This window comes from Colletes latitarsis, chromosome 10 (genome assembly GCF_051014445.1).
Source record: "Colletes latitarsis isolate SP2378_abdomen chromosome 10, iyColLati1, whole genome shotgun sequence".
NCBI lineage: Eukaryota > Metazoa > Arthropoda > Insecta > Hymenoptera > Colletidae > Colletes > Colletes latitarsis.
This window is the reverse complement of record NC_135143.1, coordinates 23514306-23537128: the sequence shown is the minus strand read 5'-3', so window position 1 is coordinate 23537128 and position 22823 is coordinate 23514306. Positions and strand designations below refer to the sequence as shown.

The 22823-nt window shown below is 39.7% G+C and overlaps 1 protein-coding gene across 1 annotated transcript in view; it reads right to left on the bottom strand.

The window, feature by feature from the left end:
* The window catches only part of Cad99c (cadherin 99C), a 131423-nt gene that overhangs the window by 36147 nt on the left and 72453 nt on the right, over positions 1–22823 (bottom strand). Inside the window, exons 2-3 of the mRNA XM_076775447.1 lie at positions 10123–10198; positions 783–848 (exon numbers count right to left, since the gene is read on the bottom strand). Of these exons, the coding sequence (XP_076631562.1) occupies positions 783–848; positions 10123–10198 (142 nt within the window). The remainder of the gene's footprint in view (positions 1–782; positions 849–10122; positions 10199–22823) is intronic.

Sequence of the window (22823 nt, the reverse complement as noted above, 5' to 3'; positions counted from 1 at the left end):
TAATTATAGAGGCTAATCGAGTGCAACATCGTTTATCAAGATAGCACGTCTAGAATATGACGAGGAACGTATTCGAAGGTAAGATCTTTTTCAGATGGATAATAGCGGATTCGTTTTGCACTATTATCGTTCGTTATACTCGCGAATAATGCACCATACCCGTGAAGTTGAATCGTTAGGGAAGAAGTTAACCGGTAGAACGAAAAAACGCAAGCGTGCTTATTTTAGATTATTAGATTCAGTAAGAGTATATGAAGTCACTTCCTGATGGTTGCCTCGCTGTCCTCGCTTCGGTTAATTAATGTTATCTTTACAAACCAAACGCGATCTCGAGCGATACCTCATTAATGGCATCAAACGTTTACTAATTACGCCGCATCGACCCGTTCGCATTCTTTCCGCATAATTTCCCAGAAACTATATTATATAAAATCGACAAGGGTGAACGACCCGTCAATTTCTCTTATCGATCGACCTGATTTCACGTTGCTAGCAATTTTATCGGTAACGTTAAAATTAACAAATATTTACTATATCGTAATTATTATCTCATTAGGTAGGTGAATTTATTCTCAAAATTTTTCCTGTAATAATTTCTGAAATATTAGACCGAACGTGGTGTTAAGACAATTTTTCTAAATTATAAACCAATCTATTATCAACGGAATCGCTTAAATTATTCATTAGATGCAAGTAAGAGAAAATGAGGTATTAATTGGCAAAGATTAACGACGCTGACCTGCCCGATGTAAGGCATAAATTGAATTAACGCATCTACTCACCATTCCCTCTGCTCTCCTCGATATCAAGAATAATGTTGGACTGACCCGACTCCACCTCGCACAGGCCTGTAACAAATTAACAAAAGCCTCATGTCAGATTAATATCCTTCATAAATTATACTTTACTATCTTCGCTGGGTTATTGCTCAGTTTTATAGTACCACAATGTTACGTATTGCGTATAAAAGTCTTTGTAGAGCGTTCTTTTCTCATCCTATATACAGGTAAGTAGATCCTAACGAGCCATGGGATATGATAGGTCAGTTACCTACGCTGAGCGATACTTTCCATAGTAACGAACTGTAATTATCCAGGCTGTGTCTCGCTGACATTTGGCAACACACCGAATAAATGACTTTGATATTTCGCCCAATCGCTTTAGTCGAGACATAATACTTGTCTATGAAATACTATCGGTCAAATGTAAAATTTCTCTCTGATTACACGCTGACGATAGAAAGGTTATGGCTCCTTTATAATTTAAATCAAACGATTTCGATGTGTCCCCCGTTGACTTTTTAATGATTTAAAAATTTAAATATTTTGCTCACTCGTTCTTCTCATCCCTTACTTGGACAAACAATTTATTACGTAGATCATCGATATTAGTAGAGTGTACGTAGACTTTGTCACTGGCTATAGCTATACGTGTAAAATCATAACAGATATCTTGATGGTATTTTAGTGAAAAATAAAATACGAATAAAGCTCAAACATCAGGCGTCATATAAAATAAAATATCTGCCCCCATTGGTTCTTAGAATAAATCGTCTTATCGTCCTTGATCCCAGGGGATTTCGATTTATAAATTCGTCGTAAAAACTTTCTTAGAGTCGCCATCACAGGTGCAAGAAGTCCGCCCGACCGGAAACGTGAGTCAGCGGCGCAAAACGTCCGCTTTGGTGAAAGAGATTATGGGATTAGTGCGTCCCGTAGCCGTACGAGAGGCACTTTACACTAAGCGCCAGCTGTTGAAAGACTTCGCCAGCTCACTATTATTCTATTTTTATCGTACCTTAACAATCGTGCAAATTAAACGAAATCCATACTTAATTGTAATCTAATGCTCTCGTTAAAATTTCACGCTGGATGCGTTTACACAAACTTCACAACAAACGATCGTAACAATTTGATTTTACAATCAAACTCTCGCGTGTAATATAATGCTTCGAACCATTGTCAGATTATGTTACTGGAAACGTTTCAGGTTGAAAAAGATACCGTGCCTTTAATTACATACAATTTTGATCATAAAATTGGTGAATTCTTACTGGTATTTACAAAGCGAAATATATAAAATGCACGAATCGCAGGAAAGCCAGATATTTTTAAAGAAAAATCCAACAAGTGTCGCGCGATACATACAAAAATCCCCATATAGGATAAAAATGCAGAAACATGAAATGAATTACTGAAAATGGCGTATAATATTTCAGACGCATACATATTGCAGAAAGAAAGGAAGAACAGTCCCGGATTAAGGGGAATGTGGTACTATGAAAAAGTAGAATGTGAAGAGCGTCGAGTAATACTGCCTTATGAAGGTTGGCCATAACGTCTCACCCAATACGACTCGCACGGAAGGTCTTTTCTTCTCCGCAGATTATTACAAACACAAGCATACCGACATAATAATCGAGATTAGAACTATATTCGAACAAAAGTATTTGTTTCGATAAAACTTTATTTAGACAGTGCGTTATTCGTTACTTAGAAATATGCATTCCACTCTATTATTTATCCAGTCTCAGGCTCTCGAATTTCATATGTAAGCTTTGAGAAATCAGACTTTAAATTTTAGTATTAAAACGTCAAAGTTTATATATCACCAAAGAAGAAATATTTATATTATCATTTATTTTAGAAGTTGATGCTTGAATAAGAGCTGTTTGCATTAACAGAAACCTAGGATAGGTGCACGAAGTACATATAAAAATAGATGGAAATGGCGATTAATTGTCAATTCAAATTTAATTATCTCGAAAACGAACCATCGTACGAAAAAATTTTATTCTACATTCTTACCCGGTTGTATTTAATTAAAATTGTCCTTACTATGAAGAAAACGTACAAGAAAACTAAAATATTGTATACTTCGTCTAAAGTTTGGAAAGCAATGAAAACTCAAGATTGAGTTGAATTGTGTTAAAGAAAATAACTTTATTTCCTTGTATTAACCACACTGCAAACTCAAGATTATAATCTAATTTATATGAAACTTTTGGAACCCGTTAACTTTCGCGGAAGGTAAGACGAGATACATCAATGTGCAAACGAACGGTGACCGGATACCCCTTTATCGCGTCCTGCGGAGCTTCCTTAATAATTTACGCGAACGTATTCCGCAACCCCGCGCTGTACGAGTGTTCTCGCCTGGCACAGAAGGGTCGCGGGGTCTCCAGCCGTGGAAAACACAAAAGCCACGTCGTCTCGAAACGAACGCGTGCCTCTCGGATGCGATCCTTCTCGGTAAAGGTTAACGCTGAACGCTAATGGCCGCCCGGTAAACGAAGATGCACCGTCCCTCTCGAACGAAACGTATTCTTGGCAAGACGCTGGATGACATTTGCCTTCTCCGTACGGTTTACCTACTTCGCGCGACTCCCGTATCCGGATCGCATCTTTAATGGACAATTCTTTAATGGCGGCGAACGAAAACGTGCAGGTACTCTCTTTGAAACGAGCAACACGCCGCTAGACGGCACGAAAGTTGTAAGGTTGCGAGTGAACGATGATACTCGAATGTTGGAAACGGCCTATCGGGCGATCGAGGGAATACTTAACCTCCAACGACTTTCGCCTATCCTTTTTCGACGAGACTCGCTCGACTCGGCGTTTCCAAGGGGCTCGATTGTGCGTCAGCACTGACCACTACGATTCTAATTGATTACGCAATCGATCGCTTACAAATTGCAAATACAGATTTTCATCGATCGAAATTGGATTTATTCGACTTATTTAGGGGGTAAAATCACCCTCTTTGTGCCATGATTAACGTTAGGGTGAGTTGTCCAGGTCATCGACTATGAAATATATTGCTATTAAATTGTAAGAAGTGTATATATGTTTGGGGCGAGGAAGAGTTATCATTGGCGTCGATAGTGCTTAGGCTAAGATCGAGTGCATATTGATGACCCCATTTGTTTAAAATATGTAGATAAGAATCGAGAGAATTCGACTTCGACTGCAGAAAGTCACTCTGCATCGAACTCTGGTCGAGAGTAGTCACTTATAGTTTTTACACTCACGTTTTTATGTACTTTTATGTTAAATAGTTATAGTAATATTAAGTAATATACTTTATATAGTTACGTTTTACGACCACACGCCTGTGATCATCCCTGACATCCTTACAAATTACCCTCTTTGCGTCGTGGTTAACGCTAGGGTGAGTTGTCCAGGTCATCGACTATGAGATATATGTATTCTTATTAAATTGAATTAAAAATTTATTCTTTGCACAGAACCAAACATTCTATCGATAGAAACGACTTCGACGTGGTAAACACGGGCAGCGGCGTTCCTAAATCAGCAACGTGCACATCGGTGTCGAGCGGAACGTCTCCACAAATTCTGCCCGAAGAAAGGTGAGCTACCTGGTCGAACTCTGGCAGTTTCTTGGAAAGCGACTGCATTAGAAAGCGCATACTGCGGGAGCAAGCGTGTCGATCGCGACCCATATTTCTCGCCTCGCGAACAGATTCGTGCGACGTCGTTAAGGGAGAAACCGAATTTACAAAGCGACCCCGAAGCCGCCGCCATTGTTCGCGGAAAAATGATAGCAGTTCATAATATCCCGATGATTTATCGAACGGATTCCCTCTGGTATGCGGGGCGTCACTTTTACGACTGTATCGATTTTATATGCCTCGCGTTCGATGTTCGCGAACGCTGTGTGCTACGAACGAGCATCGAGATCCGTGAGATCGGTACGAGGGCCGTAGGTACGCGATGAACGACTGTGTGCAGCCGGCTGCAAAGTACGCGCGAGAGACTGACGTATAGATGGGCTTCTTAAAACGGATAAAATGTGCACTCCGTCGCAATTATTTCACCCCGGACGGATAGGAAATATGGCCGTGCTCGACGACGCGCGCTTCAAACAAGGGCTTCGACTACTGTCCGACGTCGATACTAAAGTGCAACGGAACTGGTTCGACCCGATCGCGCTTCGTTGAACCCGTTACGGTCCTACGTCGAGCACTGGACTTCACGTCGCGTTTCGTTTCAACCGATTCTGCGACTCCATATAAAATTTATATCGTTGCATCCACCTTATCGTCATTTTTCCGGCAGTATTTCTAATCAAAACGAGATTCGATTGACTCGCGTTTATATTACATCGATGGTTGCAGCCAAGACCGTCGACAACGTTTAGATAAAAGATTCAATGTAAAAGAAACATATTATCGCATTAAATATTAGGTCGTTTCGATATTTTGAAATTGACGAGGATAAAATTTGTAATTTAATAAAAGACAAAGAAAATTTGTTTGTTCGGGGGATTTCTGAAATTTTAAACATACCAATATCAAGAATTCATAAAAAGAAATAGATATTTTATCGGAGCTCGAAGTTTGAAATCCACTCTGGCTTACGGAACGAAATTTTCTCGATCGTGCTTCGAGCCTGATTGCACGAATATTTTTGTTAGCGTATAATAAAACTGAACCTTATAAGAAATAGAATACAGCGGTCTCCAAGCTTATTAGTGGGTAAACGATTTGAAAATGTCAATGTTTTAATGAAAAGCGTTGAACTACACTTTAATAAAAAATCAAACAAGTTTTGTAGAGACGATACTTTGCCAAAGGAAAGGTGTTTTTTGCCAGAAGTGTTGCTTCAAGTTGTAGTACGAAATGAACATACGGAACGAGCTAATATATTATTGTGAAATACGAAAACTGTTCAGCAAAAGGGTTGAAAGTGAGAAACTCGTGACCAAAGATGAAGCTCGCAGGTGTTCCCTTGTGGCGATGAAAATTTTTTTTCAGACATTTGAGAGGCGATAACAAAGTTTCAAAGTTCCTTGGCACGACTGGTCCCCAACTTCTTCGCTTTATCGCAAAAATTTTTCTCTTGAATATATTGTGGTGAAACTTGTTACTTGAGGATCTCCGGGGTCGCTAATTACGAATTCGGGGTTGAAAATATGAAATTCTAAATTAGGTGTACCCTAAAGCTACGTGTAAAGTTGCGTGCCAAGTTTTAAGAGGATACGTTGAGAAGAAATAATTTTATACGTATTGTTAGGAGTGAATATATTCTGTATCTATTATATTTGGTATATTGTACACGCCATTTTGAATTTGGTACCTTTAATTTCGTGTTAGCGAATCTAATTAATCTTTAATATTCAATTTGCCGTATTATACTCGCTATTTTAAATTTTGTATTTTCAACGCCGGATATACAATCAGCCACCCCCAAACTCCCCAAATATTGAATTTCCTTTATAGGTTATTATTTGATATTTTGTATAAATTCGTGAACTAAAAACAACAGTTAAAATTACGTTTTATTTCATTTGAAAAAGAGGCCGAGCAGGATATTTGGAATGCTGATTTTTCTACAAATTATTTTTTTTCCAATATTCTAAGAGTACTCATTATTGGTAATACCCAAGTATATTTGTCACGTTTGGAATGTTCTCAAATATTTCACACTTTCAATATGCCTCGCCTCCTCTCGCGAGCTAGTTCCCTTCCCCCACCTCCTATCACTCGACCTATTCTTGGGTTGTTGACACGCCTGGGGGGTTTCCCGTCATTTTATTCCATATATTGAAGTCATGTAATTCTACCACGATCGCTCTTTCTTCAGTTCGAAATTCTAATTTTCCAATATTCCAATAATGGAAAATCTGTATCTATTGTTTGAAAAAAAAAATAATAAAATGTTTGAAACACAGTGCCCTCCCATTATGAGATTTATGGCCCATCTATCCCAGTGGAACAAAACATCGGGAAATCCACGGTAAACTGACTCTTCGACCAAATAATCTCCGAGTGTGAAATCTGAAAACGTCCATTATCTATGTGCAGCTGAAATTATAGTAAGAACGGTTCGAAAGATGGATTTAAACTGTTACGTGACTTTTGGCCGTAGGCCTCGTTGGGCTCGACCGTGACGCGTGTCAATCTTGGATCCGAATCGGTGGATTGCGTCAGGTAAACGCGTGTAATTTCAAGTAATCGGTTTTGCGTGGTCGTCGATCGGTACACGGACATTAAACGCGACCGGACGTTTCTAGCTTTGGGCGCGTTCGATCGTTGTTTGCGTTCTGAGTTTCGACAATTCCCCGTGGCTATGCACACGAGGCGGTGTACGTATCCGGAAACCGGTGCTGATGGCAGCGCAACGGTTTCCACGGTAGCGCGCTCGACGCGGAAAGGGACTAAACGTTGCCAACCCTGCTACGTTTTCAGCCTCGATTCCCACGATATCCAGGCTTGACCATTTAGAGAGAGTTATGCGCCCGGCTGCAACAGTTGTCGGCACACGGCCAGATTTCCCTCTCCTTTTACCCAATTACCGTATGTTCGTAGCCTTACCCCATCCGAAATAACACTGCCAACGACCCATCGAGTCTCACCTCTACGCTTATCTCGGACCACCTAAACACTGCCTTCCGGGTCTTGTCGCGCGGAACTACTGGATTTATATTAAACCTAATAATACCGTGACCTAGGCAATTACTACTTGCTCGAGTGTCTGCTGGTTTGGTCGCCATTATCGCGATGTCTTGAAACGCTTACCGCTATCTGCTCCGTCGTTCCTATTATTTCCATTTTTACGTACAGTTAATGCAGTTAAACGCTCGTTTCGATAAAGACGAAATAATCTTGTACTACCATGCAATTTACGCTATCAGATTTTCATTATTAGGGTCAGTTGCCCTAATAACGTTACTAATTTGGAACACCGCGATATTAAAGATTGCAATTGTCATTCGTTGCATCTAGCGTGCATATGCATGAAATCCAAAGCAATGTTCGTAAAAGAATATTGAAGAAATATCGTAGTCTGAGTTTTTGTAAGGTGATCTTTGACCTAATAGTATACATAATAAGGTAATCAGCTTTGAATGAATTTCTATCTCGTAAACGTAATATTTCTAAAAATTCAAGGAACAATGATGTGCCTTTGATTCCATTTTAAATTATCATTCAATATATTATGCTATTCCATATTACGAGTACTATGAGCCTAATATGGAAAATGAGGATCTCAGTAAAAAAAGGAAATATTGTATTTCCTAAACCGTTATTATATTTTAAATTTGACTGTTACCAGTCAAAAGGGCATAATATTTAAACTTTTATAAAAGTTCTGCAAGCAAGTGAAACTTGTGTATACAAAGAAGTATTCCATATTAGGGCAATTGACTCTATTAGACTGCGGATGTTTATGCTAATTCATACTTTTATTAATAGAATTAATAAAACGGAAGCTTTGCAGAGGGTTCTCTCAATCTTTCTTTAAATATTTCTTATATTTTTGCTCGTTAAATGCAATCTCTAATTTGATGAGAATTAAAATTTCCCACAAATGCACGAACATCCGCAGTCCAGTTATTATTCATTGGTTCATTGGATTTTCATAGTACAAATACGAGTTTCATTTTACCGGAATTGCGACCACTTTTGAATTACGTTTCAATTAATGCATGTTGGGCGAGTATTTTACTATTATTTCGTCGATTCCGCCCGCCCCCGGAAGCAAACACGATTAAACTGACAGAATGTAGTAAGTTAAATGGGAATACGAAATAATTAGCATCAATATAGAGTAATAGATGCAACGTATAACGTTGCGAACGGACGCTGGTCGATCCTTTATCGCGATCTACCGCTGCTTTCATGATTAATTAATATCGTAAAGACTGGCTGTAACAGACTGTGCTGTAGTGATGGATAGAACATCATGTAATGATGTTGTGCCGTAAAACGAGAGTTGTATAACAGACCCGACGTATTTACATAACAACAAACACAAATGTTACGACACGAGCGCGCTATGACTGTATTTGTGCATCAAAGCCATCGGAGTAACTAATAGATCCCCTGATTTGTTACTACACGCGGAAGGAAGGGAAATAAATAGTATCCGGCATGATCGATCGTACAACGCGTGTTTTGATACGAAATGCCTACCAAATACTAACATTTCATACACTCTGTCAACTCGTTCCCAGATTTGTCTCTTTCCTTAACACTTTCACGTCCGGTGACACCAACGTGGTACCATTGGAATTTTGAAAATCCTAATATTTAAAATTTTAATGTTCTTCTTTCAATAACTTCGATAAATCACATTTATTTATACGTATCGTTTCGTAAAAAGAAGCTAAGTTTATTATGTTATAACGAGTTTTGAGAAGAAAATTTTTCTGAACCGTATGGACGTGAGAGTATTAAAAATAACGAAAATTATCGTCAGTTTAGATAATTCAAATTTTATTCGGGATCCACAGACCATTAGTAAAGCACCTACATAAACATACAGGATTTTCTATCAGCCATCGCGGTGATTATACCGTTCCTAATTGGGAACGCCTGTCACAAATGGGTTAATCGTCGTGCATCTGCGGCGAACGCCGTTCTCCAGCTCGCAGAGATTAAGTTCGTAGGTAGAATAGCGTAAAAATAGGAACGAGACGGTTATTTATTCGGTCGACGTTGCTGGAACATAGAAAATGTACGAAAGGAGCGATATCTTCGCGCGTGCCGTCAATCCTAAGACGTTGAACGGAATCGATGATAAACCGCCGGTGAGCATCCCGCCTGACGTAAGTAATTGGCAATCAGGTAAGACAGATTTATGCGTGCATCAATTCTTCCAACGTTCACGTTCAAGAAATATTTCTATTTCTTCGTTTCCGTTCGTTTATTCCGTTTTCCGTTAATTCCACCCTCCCCGGAAAGATCGAGGAGAATCCACGGTTCCATGTATTCGAATTAATTAACGCGATTCCGAGCGTGATCGTTTCGATAAAATATTACTGTTTAAGAGACTTTTCAACGTAATATTTATCGACGCTTTAACGGTACGAATTTACGAGAGGAGCGTGAAATTACTTTCGATGTTTCATCAAATATTTGCACCGCCCGTTCGTGATCGTTCGAACGGTACCTTGAAAATATAGAGACGAAGAAAATGCTTTCCACGGGGATAGAATCGAAAAACCTCTTATGGAGATAGCTTACGAAGCTTTTCCTTTCTCCTCGCGAGGATATTCCATGGATCTAATGAACCGGAAACGTCAAATCTGCAGTTATAGTAAAGCGAGTCGATATTAAAGTATGCACGTAGGCTTTTAGTTTGAAATGTTACTCACCAGCTTTCGAGACAACGCCACGAAGATGTAAGGATACGCATAGCAAGCACCAAAACCAGGCGACAGTTATCCTTGCCTGTAAAGAAAAATTAAACGTTAACGAATCTATCGTCGATGCAATCCAATCGTCTTCAGCGATTATTTTAATGTCTAAATCGCGTCGTTTACGATTACGTTATCTCGAAGTCTCCGGAGCAGCACGGGGCGATCGTAAAGCGGCCTATATAGTGTAAAGAACCTTGATTAAAAATATACATGATTAGTAGCGACTGGCTAGACGCGTACAGCAAAGTTTATAGCGTGATCATCATATGCGTAAGCCGTGTAATGAATATTGCTCAAAATGACTTCGAAGTTGTTCGAACTGCCCTACATCAGGCGCAATACTGAATCGTCGTTAAGAGCTTAAACTTTACGACCTCCGGTTGTATATGTATATTTCGTCGTAGAACTTCTCGCTCGAAGAAATCAAAATGCAGCAAAAAACAGGTCCCAGCCAGTGAAAGTCGTGCCCCGGCTGGAAATACGAGATGACCGCAAAATTCAGCCGCGAATCGGACGATCGAAACGATCCCAAACGCGCCTCGCCATTGTTCTCGAAATATTTCCCCGACGAAATTCAACGCTGGCAATTTTAACAAAACTCGCGAAATATCGATAGAAAGATTCGAATGTAAGTTTTAGCACTACATTCAAAAATATAACAACGACCTTTATCGAGAATCAATTTATTTTTAAATTTAAGCAACTGTAATTTCTTGTCGGTTAAATACTGACTAACGTTCGATAGGAAACATTTTTTTGTCGGACTAGAAGAGGGATTAGTATAGATTTTTTCTTTGCTGTGGAAATTGGAATATACTATTTTTTATTTTATAGTAAGAATAACATTTCCAGATCAATGTTTCGCAAACTGATTTGTCAATTTTCTAAGCAATTAAAATAAAAAAGATTCTATTTCTTTTTATTTTTCGCCTAGAAATATATCGAACAAAATAATTATGTGAAATTTCTAACAGTTTCGTGCCTCGCCTGTTAATATGGCATTACACGATTAAAAAAAAGACAGAAAAATCAATGAATCTTTTAGTAAGGAGTAGAGAGACGTACGATTAAATCGTGTGTTATTATCGAGCGCTACAAAAAAGCCTGGACCGGGGAAGGATGAGGAACGGGAACGACCGGTTGCCTATTGTAATTGCGGTCTCGCCCACGAATTATTCTTCCCTGGGTCCCGTAACAACGCTGTTTCGAAAGTCGTAAGTGTTTTCGCGCCGGCCCGGCGAATATAGATTCTCGGCGTAGCAGGTACGACGCTCGACCATGAATACTTAACGAGGTATAACGCGAGGCACATCCTCTCTCACGTTTTCCGCGGAGAATTTCATAAGGAGCCAGGATCAATATAGCGAACTAGCGCTCGGACTATGTGGGGTCTATGCTAATGCTTGGTCGATGCGCGATATGTAATAAGACTGTGTGTACCGAACGCGAATAAAAGTACTGGACGAAGGGAAACAATGTTATCGGCACCCGGCGATCTTCGTCCGTTTATATTCGGTCCTGAGGCGTCTCTCACCTGGACGAGCGTGGTTCTCATCAGCGCGCGTAGAGCACAATGCCTCTCTTTTGCCAGGATATCGATAATGGTCAGCACTTTGCAGCCTGTCAGTCTTTTTTCACCGTCGTGCACGCACACGGGGACACGTAATTTAGATCCTGGCCACTGGTTCGCGATAATCGGTGCCTGCCAATTGATACGTTTGCTGCTCGATTAATTCGATTAATGCTACAATGTGCTCCCGTGGCTGCAAAACCTTTGGATAAAGTGTCCACTTAACGTCCAATGATTTCTATATTAACGCCCGGACCGTCGTAAGCTCGCATGAAATTATATATAATTGATTTCTTTTTACTGATTTCTGGTACTGGATTAGCACTACTATCGCTATTGATAAATTTCACTGTCACTATTATATTCCTATTGTGATGGAATAATTACAAAACGCTACACATGATATCTTCAAATAACGATGATCTAAATTTTAGCAGGGCCCAGAATACGACTTTACTTTCGAAGGTCTCACAGAATACTGTCGAGAAATGCGTCCTCTGAGCCGTGTTCGTTTAATTATCGTTGTAAACACAAGTATCGAAGAACCGAGCGCTTGCGTCTAGAGTGAGGTCTCAACAGACCTGAGTGCCGTCGTCGAGTGTTAACTGTGTTATTGTTTTCTATATTAAGTCTGTTTCTTAAATTTCACCTCTGATCTCAAAGAAATAATTACAATTTTACACTTGGATAATATAAACTCGTGACTCGTGTTAGATGAAGCCTTCGTCAGAATCCAAGCATAAAATTGTAATTATTTCTACGTACAGTTGTCTCATTGCCGCAAGTTTTCCTCGTCGAAGCGTCAAAAGTACACCGATACTTTCTCAGACGATCTTATTCATTACCTAAATAAAAAATATAAATTGCGTTGGTATTGACTCCCAACCACCGTGTTTGTAAAATGTAATTGACGCAACGAGCACGAATATCTTGCTACCGTATACGTATCCGCGGTTTACGGGCGGCACTTCTGATAAATCATCGATAATTTGGCCCCCTTTGTTTTCACGAGCTTCTTGCACCCGCGGAATACCTACTTAACCAGATACTTTCCACGTTTTCCGCCGACCGGCACGGCCGATAATTCGTTTCGAAGATGGAAGCTTCGAGTGCGCGCCGTAATTCTCAAGAATTACATCATTAAAATCGTTCAGGATACAGCGGAAGATTGATGAACGAGACAGACTATGATTTAGTAGCGCGTAAACACAACTGCGAGCTTGTTATTAACATCGCGATAATATGTGTAAGAACGGGATGCAAGAAGTACGCAAAACATGGTAGAAAGTTATGGTAGATCCGAGTTTTCGACGATAAACTTTCGCTGTTTCGAATTTAAATACCGATACTTCCGTGTTATACTTGCAAACGCGTGGCCGTGAATCGCTACGCTTATTTCATAATTTATTGCTTTGTCGCGACTAGAGTTTTGAACGCAACGGTGATATATTCTCGTAATTAAAACATAACAGTCGTGCACGTTCGTTGCCTTTTAAAATATACAGTTTTGCGCTGTCTCTATTATTTTTCAATTACACGGGGAAATAATTGGAATAATGTTTGGAATAAATTTCACTGTAGTGATTCGTACGTAGGTATCGTGCGTGCCTTTGTATCTTTGTTATTTACGAAAGAGATTTCTAAATTATATTTTCGATATTAGAGGCTCGTACGCGTGGGAGTATCTTTGGGATTTTACTTAAATATTACCTGTTTGTACCGAATATATCGTGTCTCTTAAAACTGTACGTTCAAAAATAACAAATTTATTCAAGTTGTATATTATCCGCGAGGCGAATAGAATTTTTCCCACGCGGAGTATAAAGGAGAAAATTCCTTGTCGAGTCGTATCGAAGAAGACTTTCGCTCAGAATGCAATAAAGAAGTTTCAAGACGATAAGAAAGTAAGTAGATTGCCGGGTTACGCAAAATTCAAAAGAGAATTCCTATTTGTATCAAAGTTTATACACTGTTTATACTTCTTGCGTTAACGTTCGTTTTTCAATGTCTGGAAAATAGTGAGTACGACGTTGCCTAGTGGTTTGCAAAGATTACTCTTATTCCTCGACCGTAATGTAATTTGAGAATCTCTCGTGGCGGATATTTTAAAGTACCGACATAATATTATAACGACAATCTCGCGAAGAAAAATTTAAACGAGATCGTCAAAAGGATCGAAATTTTGTCGTAAGAATTTTGTAAAATTTCGGGTGTCCGGTGTTCGTTAAATTAGCTTCTTTATCGCTATCAGTTTCACCGAATACTCCTTATTAAAGACTATACAAGCGAGGGAAGCAAGTTTCGCGACCGCTTCCGCGCGTGGGCGATGAGTTATTACCGCTTCTGACTGCCTGACGTGGAAACGTACGCATCCGTTCTCCGTCATTTAACGGACATTGAAAAATTTGACGCAAATTTCGTTCAAGATAAAAACTCCCTTGACGTGAAATAATTACGAAAAGAACGAATTTGTTTAGAAAAATTGCAGCGAAAACTGGTACGATGCCTCTTCGTTAAAAACCCAGATTACGATCTCGACAGCAGTTTCGAAATCGTTCCCACTAACGAAGATCTCGATGAAATATACTCAGTTGGACGAATTAAGAGTACAGAGAAATTGAATGTCACGACGTAAATTATCAAATTATCAATTATTTCTTACGAACGAATGATCGATAATCTATCAAAGTCGCGTCTTGGTCGTTCTGATTCACAACGAGACACGCTACGAATAATTCTGCAGTCGCCGTCGTGCATACTGATTGCGACAGAGGAGAGCAACGCTGTAGGTATGCACGCGATCATTCCGCGAGACTCGTCGCGACGAATTTCTTTGCAAAGGAGACAGGAACAACCTAATAGAAACTGCTGATAAAAACAAGATTGACCCGACGAGACGTACAAATAACGCGGTTTTTCGTCGCGCGTATTCCGTTCACGAATCGTTTCGCCAAATTAGCCTGTTCATAAGATCGTAAATCCTCTAATAAGTTGGACACCGACGTCGACACGAATAAACGTCCACAGCAACCGCTTTCTAATCGACCGTCTCGACGTCCATTAATTTATCGATCGACAAATTAAAACCGCGTTTAACATACTCGACGGAAAAAAATCGAACGTTCGCCGGATTATTTGATTTTTACAACTACGGTCACGAAAGTTCGGTTGTACGATTTTCAAACGCAGCACGATGACTTCCATCCGCAACACGTTTCCACAACAGTTGAATTACTTCACTTTCTACTATCTGCCTTATTAATCGCGAAAGTATGGTCGTGTCTGAGGTCGGTGCTATCTAAGAAGGAAGTAAATCAAGCATTCTACTCGCGGTAAACGGTTGCTAAAGAACAGCGAACCACTTTTAATAATCGCTCGCGTTCACCGCTAGCGCGTGTATGTATATTTGCATCTGAAAACACGAGTCAATCGTGATTCATTAAAAAATTTTGTTTAAATTTTGCGAAACTGAAATAAATCAAATTCTAACGATTTTCTACCGATTTGTTCAATTAAACGTGTACACAGAGGAGATAGATCGCGATTTCTGCGACGTGAGTGTTTATCGTTTTCCATGAAACCGCTCGAACGACGCTTCAGCAACGGTTTCTTGCTCAAATAGTCGGAAATTGAAGTTAGCGCAGCAAAACATTAGTAACTGCAGAGGATTCAAGACCAAAGAAAGTAAATGCGCTGAAACGAATTGGAGCGCTTTACTGCCGAGCAACTGATTGCTGGAACATACCCCGTGAAAAACGTTATATCTTCGTTATTATTTCGAATTTAGTCGTACCGTTCTAGAACAGTATTCTTAAAACGTTAAACGTTCGAAACGCGCAAAAATAAAAACAGGAATAAAAGTTTTTTTTATTATTCGTGATTAAAATTATCGAATTCTTATATAAAAATATAATTCTTAATATTCTCTCACATTGTTAAGAGAGTTTCATTTACAAAATACGACTCGCGACAGTTATAAGACTGCATAAATCAGTGATAACGAGAAAAGAGTTTAACGTTTAAGGTGCAACGTGGAACAAAGTAAAAATCTCTTTCAATAAATGGTTGTACTGTTTACGTCAGAAAAAAATAGTCTCTGATTTTTGTAACATTTTCACCCCAAATAAACGACACTTTTCATTCTTGTCATGCTTCAGAAACTATTTCCAGTGCGACCAGTGACCAGATCGACGCAACTGAAACTCGAAAATGATCAAAACGATACAAATAGTAAACGAAGCCTAAAAATTATGGACATTTTAAAGTCAGCGAGCCATAAATAGGGACGATTCTTTAAAGATCGTGACGTCTGTTCGTCCTGAGCCGAACTGGGGGTTGTCCAACAATTACGCAACATTATGTTGCGCGGCACAGGAAAGCAAGTGCAATGCGTTGCTCGTTTTACGAGGCCGTGATTACTGAACGTGACTGCACAAAGCGATGTAACGCGAACGGGCCAAACCGCGACCGTACATACGGGAATTGGTCTGTGTAACGTATTGCCAGCCGAGTGGTGTGTAATATGCATATGCGAGGTCTGTTACGCCGAACAGAGGAGGATGCACCTGCCCCACGACGCGGTGTAACCGCTCGAGGAGGCCCGCGGACGAACCCTTCTTCCGTTTCGAATACATTGCTTGTGAGAAACGATCGGCGAACGACTCGACCGGTATACAGCGAGCTACGAAAATATCGAACACTGAGATATACATACGCATGAATTTATTATATGAAAACTATCGAAAAAAATAGTTTAAGACACGTCTTAAAAGAGGAAGGCCATGCTACAAAATGTCAAGTTGATTTATGTTGTTATTCTGCACCTTCGAACTACTGCTTCTTTAACACTATAACTACCAAAATGGTAAAAAATATATTCGACTGAATTTTTGAAACCGTAATTTTCTACAAATAAACACACTATAATTATCGATAGTTTCAGTGTTAAATGTAACGTACCTTTTCAGTCACTGTCAATTAGAATATAATGTTTATAAAATTGTTAACAGAAATTTTTGTATAACTCTGGTAAACTGACTTATCGAGTGGAGAAGGAATAAGTTGATTTTACGTATAAATAATTGAGATATAAATGGTCTAGTGTCTGAGTATTTTCGATGCCCACTGTACTTACCTGTACCTTGTAAGTACTTACTCGAAGGCACGGTTGTTCTGAATTAAGGCAGCGACCGCATGGAACGAACCAGCCTCTACTTATCGCTTGACGTAGATTACTGCGCTCCACAGTCGTACGTAACGTACCTTCGTCGCTTTTGTACCGCTGTTAAAACCCCTCTGAGTTAATAAACTATATCGAGCAGAGAGGGGATGGAATAATTTTCTACGTTTCTCGCGGACCGCTTGTTCTTTGTCGGTGCAGCGCGTTTTATAATTATATGCGCCCTTTGCATTGTACGAGGTCCCGAGTTCCTTGCAATTGTTAATTAGTTGAAACTGGATCGTTATTTACCACATTATTCGGCCTCGTAATCGATGTATTTTCAACGAAAAAGGTTGTTTAAAGCGTACGAAGAAGTTGGCCTGCCAAATTACTGTAGTTGTTTTTAATTAATCTTGAATCGAATAGTTGCTTGTATAGAGATAGCTGTTTGGCAAAGGTGCAAAATGAAAAATCACTCGAATTCGATTACCCAAATTCTGTTGCTGTTTGTGAAAATTCTAGCAAATACGTCAAATTGATGGCCACTCGTATTCGAACCACTGAAAATGGTAATACTCTCGACGCTTTCCCAGTTTTATTCCAACGATTTTACAGTTTTGCATATACGAGGTTTCCAAAGAAAAATATAACAAATTCATACGGAAAAAGATTAAATCACTCATGATCGTCTTTTGATGATAATTTTTTTTTAAATTGAATTATTTAACTGTTTTTGTTTTCACATGAAAATGGTAAATCATGCTCATCGAAAACGTCATACCGTACGACACATTTCATATTTTATGCTGGGGTATTACTTCATCCTAACAGGTATTCAAACGTTCCATCATGAACGTTTCGTGTCTTCGATCTGAACGTATCAACTTTCTCGTTATTAGCAAACCTCGTAACGATACTGATTCAATCTAACAAAGTTAATAAGCAGAATCTGAAAAGCAAGAGCAGTCGAGACGCAAATCTATCATTAAACGAACGAAATGCGTTTGTAAATTTCTTTATTCGTCACTCACGACCATGATCATTAGTATTACGTGATCTAATGTACCGTATATAATTTTAACGCGAAGATTGAGTTATTTAATACCATCGTAAAATACGAAAAATCTCGTCAAGCATGGCATTTTAAACGATCGTATATTAATAATTTTATACGCAGAATAATAATTTCCTCCACGAATGTATTTCCAGTTTCTACAATCACTTATAGCTTTTCCTTTTAGACTACGAAGATACACAATTGCGTTAAAATTATATTCGTTCGTAGATATTATTTTCCGAGACACCCTCGTCGTTCCACGTTGAAGGCTCGGGGTTGTAATGAATATTCCCTGTCGATACTGTCCGAAGTATCGTAACGAAATTACGGTCAGTTTACGTTAACAACCCCAGCGAACAACTCGGAGTACAGCGATCCGAACTACAAGATAAACTAGATCAGAGTTCCGTCGATCTTATCTATGTATCTTCCGAACCCTGCAGACATCGGTTATGATGTTTCTCCCTGGAAACTGTTGGCACAGGCTCCATTAAGGTGGTATCTACGGTGTCCAGGAAAAAGTAGATAAGGCGGAGGTCACCGGTGATTATTTATCGCTCATTAAAATGAGGTTTGATATTCCAGCGAGCGGCCTCGTCAGCCGTGGAATCGGCAGTGGCGATCGAGATTACGGATAAGATCGCAGCCACCGCCTACGATTTATTAAGACCCGCCTTGGCTGTGATCCCTGTGCCTTGTCCGAGCCTTGGGGAATACACGCTCGTACGTAAACGTACCAAAGAGGAAGGAGCTGCCGAGCAAATCGAGAGGTAATAGTGCCTTTCGCGGTCCCGAAAGCGAAATCTCTCGCCACCGATCACTCACGTTTCACTCTCCATTTTATCTATGTGTGTATGCGTGCTACAGCCACTTTTGCAAATTCTAACATGACCAGCTGGAGTTGCCTCGATCCGGACTGAGGATAACGATTTCGTTCGACTTGTTAGGTTACTTAACGCCTTTTTCACGATCTTAATTGGTGTAAACAGCTTTCGAAATATGGAAGTCGATCGCGATAGCGGGACGATTATTTTGTTTACCTGATATTTCAACGTGTCGCTGGTCATGATTTGCTGCTCGTTAACGGTCGAACCTCGATAATTGCGATATGTTTCTTCCGCTGTATCGACAAGCAGAGGAGACGATCGTTTACGATTAGCGGCATCGTCGAGTCTTCCATTCGCGATGAAAGAAAATGTCATTTAAACGGTCTTAATAAATTTTTGTTAAGCGTTTTGCTTTATTTTGCTAGCTGTATTACAGTGATGGCTACTGTTGTTAATTCACATTGCTGAAACAGTACACGACCATGTTATTCAATTAATTATTTAGATAAAAAACTGTTTAGAAAACGGTCCATATTAAAACAAATTATTATTCATTATTACTATAAATCTTTCATTCGAATAAGGTTTTGCCCATCGTTCACTTTACGTTCATTTATGATTTACTAATTGTATTCAAATACTGTACGCCTTCACCCGGTCCAGTAAATAATCTCTGATCATAATCATTGATCCATATCAATGAAATTACATAAAAGAATTGAACAAAAATGTTCCGTTTTAGCGTCCAACTGCAATAAGAGTGGGCATCGAACGATATAAATTGCGGACAAAGAAACCGCGGGGAACGAAAGATCGCGACGAGAATACGAATGAAGTTTCCGTAATTGCGCGATTGTGGTAATACGCGGGACATTAATCTCGTAAATTAGCGCGAAAGTTAAATCGAATTCGTCGTCGTAAAAAGAGCGGTCGTTCGCGTTCGATTCGTGCCGCATAACGATTAGACGGAAACGTTATTTTAATTCTGCGCCGAATTACTTAATTCGTAGCCAGACGATTCCTGGCTCTCGCTGGCTGCAAAGCGTAATAAATCGGAACGTTTGCCTCGGTCGAGTATTCCGCAAGCCAATTTTCTTAATGCCCGCTAAAATCGGGTCGATGGTTGGAACTTTCACGGCGAGCAAGACCCCTCTTCGTACGAATGTGGAATACCTGACCGGCCGCGTTATAATTGGTCCGCACGATCCGTTCCTTACGAGCCGCACGTAATCCTCTTACGAAATAAATCATAAGGAAAAGAAGGTAAAAGGATCGACGGAATGAAAGGGCTAGCCGCAACGATCGATAGATCAATCAGCAGTCAGCGCGAGATCTTACTTTGATTATCTCGGGGGCAGTCTCTTTTTTCGATGCCGGGTAGGTAATTAAATCAATAATAGTGATTTATGGGGGCTACCGTTAAAAATACTCAGTCAACTTCGATTAGCGTATCGCGGTTGGGTTATTTATGAGAATTTAATTAAAATATGGATATTGTTCGATATACCTGGAACTTGAACGTGTAACATTTTTTATTTGCTCAAAAAACTACAAAATGTGCTTAATATGCATATAAGAAATACTTAAAGTAAGATACGAATTATTATATTTAGGGATTGAGACAACCCTCTACGAAGCTCCTATTCGATTAATTCTATTAATAAAAATATGAATTTGAATAAATATGCACAGTCTAATTATCATCTTTGGCCATGTTTGAACATACGATTTTTTTAAATCTTGTAAACTATGTATAAATTATTTTTCTCAATATATAATAACTCTTCGAACTGGTAAGAAAAGATTATATTTTATCGAAAAGTTCTTCTAGACGCCATTACAAATTCAAATTTCAATCCTTGAAAAATGTTACCGCAAAAATGATCGTGTTCGACTCGACTCATTTATCACCGAGCGACGCGAAGCGAGTATTTTTGAGTTCCGATCGAAACGAAGTGTATACGCTGTTCCTTGGTAAGAAACCGCGAATGATAAATTCGTAACGCAGGCTCGCAGACGCGTATGATTGACAAATTCGCGAAGGCGAAGGGACGAGAGAAACGGAAGTCGATTACGCCGATAACCGTCGGATTGCTCGGCCCAGCATGGAGGAACAGGTAGAAGCAACAACGCGATACAACCCCGTGAACTTACTGCTGCTCGGTTACTTTATGAGTCCAACAACGGAATCTGAATATGATTTACGAGCTGACACCGGCTGCTGGCTCGTTGCACAAGTGGCCAAGGGGAAGGGGCGAGGGCAAAAGGGTTGACGGTGCATCCGCATGTTCGGCGTGCATTGGCGTTGCACAGTTGATCGCAATAATACGGACTATGTACTTCTGCTGAGTCCACTACCGCATAGTCGACCGCTTCCGCCTATCTTCGGGATTATACAAGACGTCGAGAAACTGCAGATACGAACTTCGCGAGTTAATAGAAAACAAGCGTACAAGGTAACTCTTAACAAGCTTTTAGATTCTTATGGCTTCCTCGATCGAGAAGCTTCGAAAATCGTCCATCGTTCATTCAAAATCGTTCACAAGCTTTAGACGTACTCTCAAGATTCTCTGTTACATGTATAGAATATTATTATTTATTTTACGGGCAAATCAACCCATTGATTTACATATAACTGTACCATACATACTGTTAAAGTAAAATATTACAAGAGATTGTGAATCCGACCTCTGAAATTCTCGAAAGATACTGTCGCGACGGTTTGAAGATGCATCATTCAATGTTTGAAGGCAGACCCGTGCCTTCCGGTTGCTAGAGGAACCGGCAACGATTTGGAAAAACATAACTACGAGAGACCTCGTAGAGAACGGACGTGTCACTAAACCCTGTACTGATACAGTTCTCTGTTGATTAATTCGTGTTAAAATGAGCCAAAGCTTTCTTAAACTTTGCCCAACACTCGTACTCCCACGTCCATTAAAAGACCATTAAAAGTCGATGAAATATTAATGTCGTAAATCTTCCCAGATTTGTCTCAGTGTCGAACTACTAGCAAATGCCAGCCACTTTGAAAACCCAGTGTCGTCGAGTATAATAAACTTTGTTACAGAACTCGTATTTATTTCATCGTGTTATTTGGTAAAATAGAATCAAAATGAGTTGATTCGATGTCACGAGTTCGTGTCACGAGAGATTCTCCTCGCGAGACATGTGTCGCATCCTCTTCGTTCGGACGCAGTTACGTAAAGCGCGATATCGCGTCTCAGTGTCTTACAACTGTGCCGCGCTGGCAAAAAAATGATCGCGGCGAGACCAAGTCGTTGATCCCCGTCGCACGTGACACTGAAACGAGTGTATACACCGGTCGTGTCGTAGCCGAGGTAGATTTTTGCTGGTCGCTCGAACACGCTGGGTAAAAGGTGGTCGGCTACCGGCGCAATCGCCGATCGCTGGAAGAGACGATAGCTCACTCTGGCGAGCTACAGTGACGGCCATATACTTGAGAACACTTGATAATTTGACTTTAGAAAGCTAAGCGAATTTTACGCTGACGCAAAAGACCATTTAAATTGGACAAAACAATGGTTAAAGATAATCCTCATCGACGAATCGAAGTTTGATCATAGAAGAGATCATTTTATGTGTATTCACGAAACATGATTGTGATTAGACCCAGCAAGTAAAAATAATTTTTTTAGAACGATTTAAAATTTTTTTTTTCGTCAAAAAATTTGTCCACCTACTAATTTCCAAAAATTAAGTCAAGTAAGTTTTTTCAAGTTTCATTAGAAATTACGAATGAGTCATTTTTACTGCTTTGTTAAACACTAATCTCTCTTTGATACGATCTCTAGTACACGTTTCTTTCGAGGGAATCGATGGGTGAAAATGAAAAATCTGATTTAGAATTCACTTTGAATCATTGGGGGGAGAAAAACCGTGTGGACGTGATCTTATGCTTCGCGGAGCACCATTCGCGAGAATCTATCTCGAAGAGAAGCATTCCTACGAATAACGGAATTGCGGTCTGCGGAATGTTCTGTAGCTGACAATAATGAGGGAGACAAATACTTTCGTCGT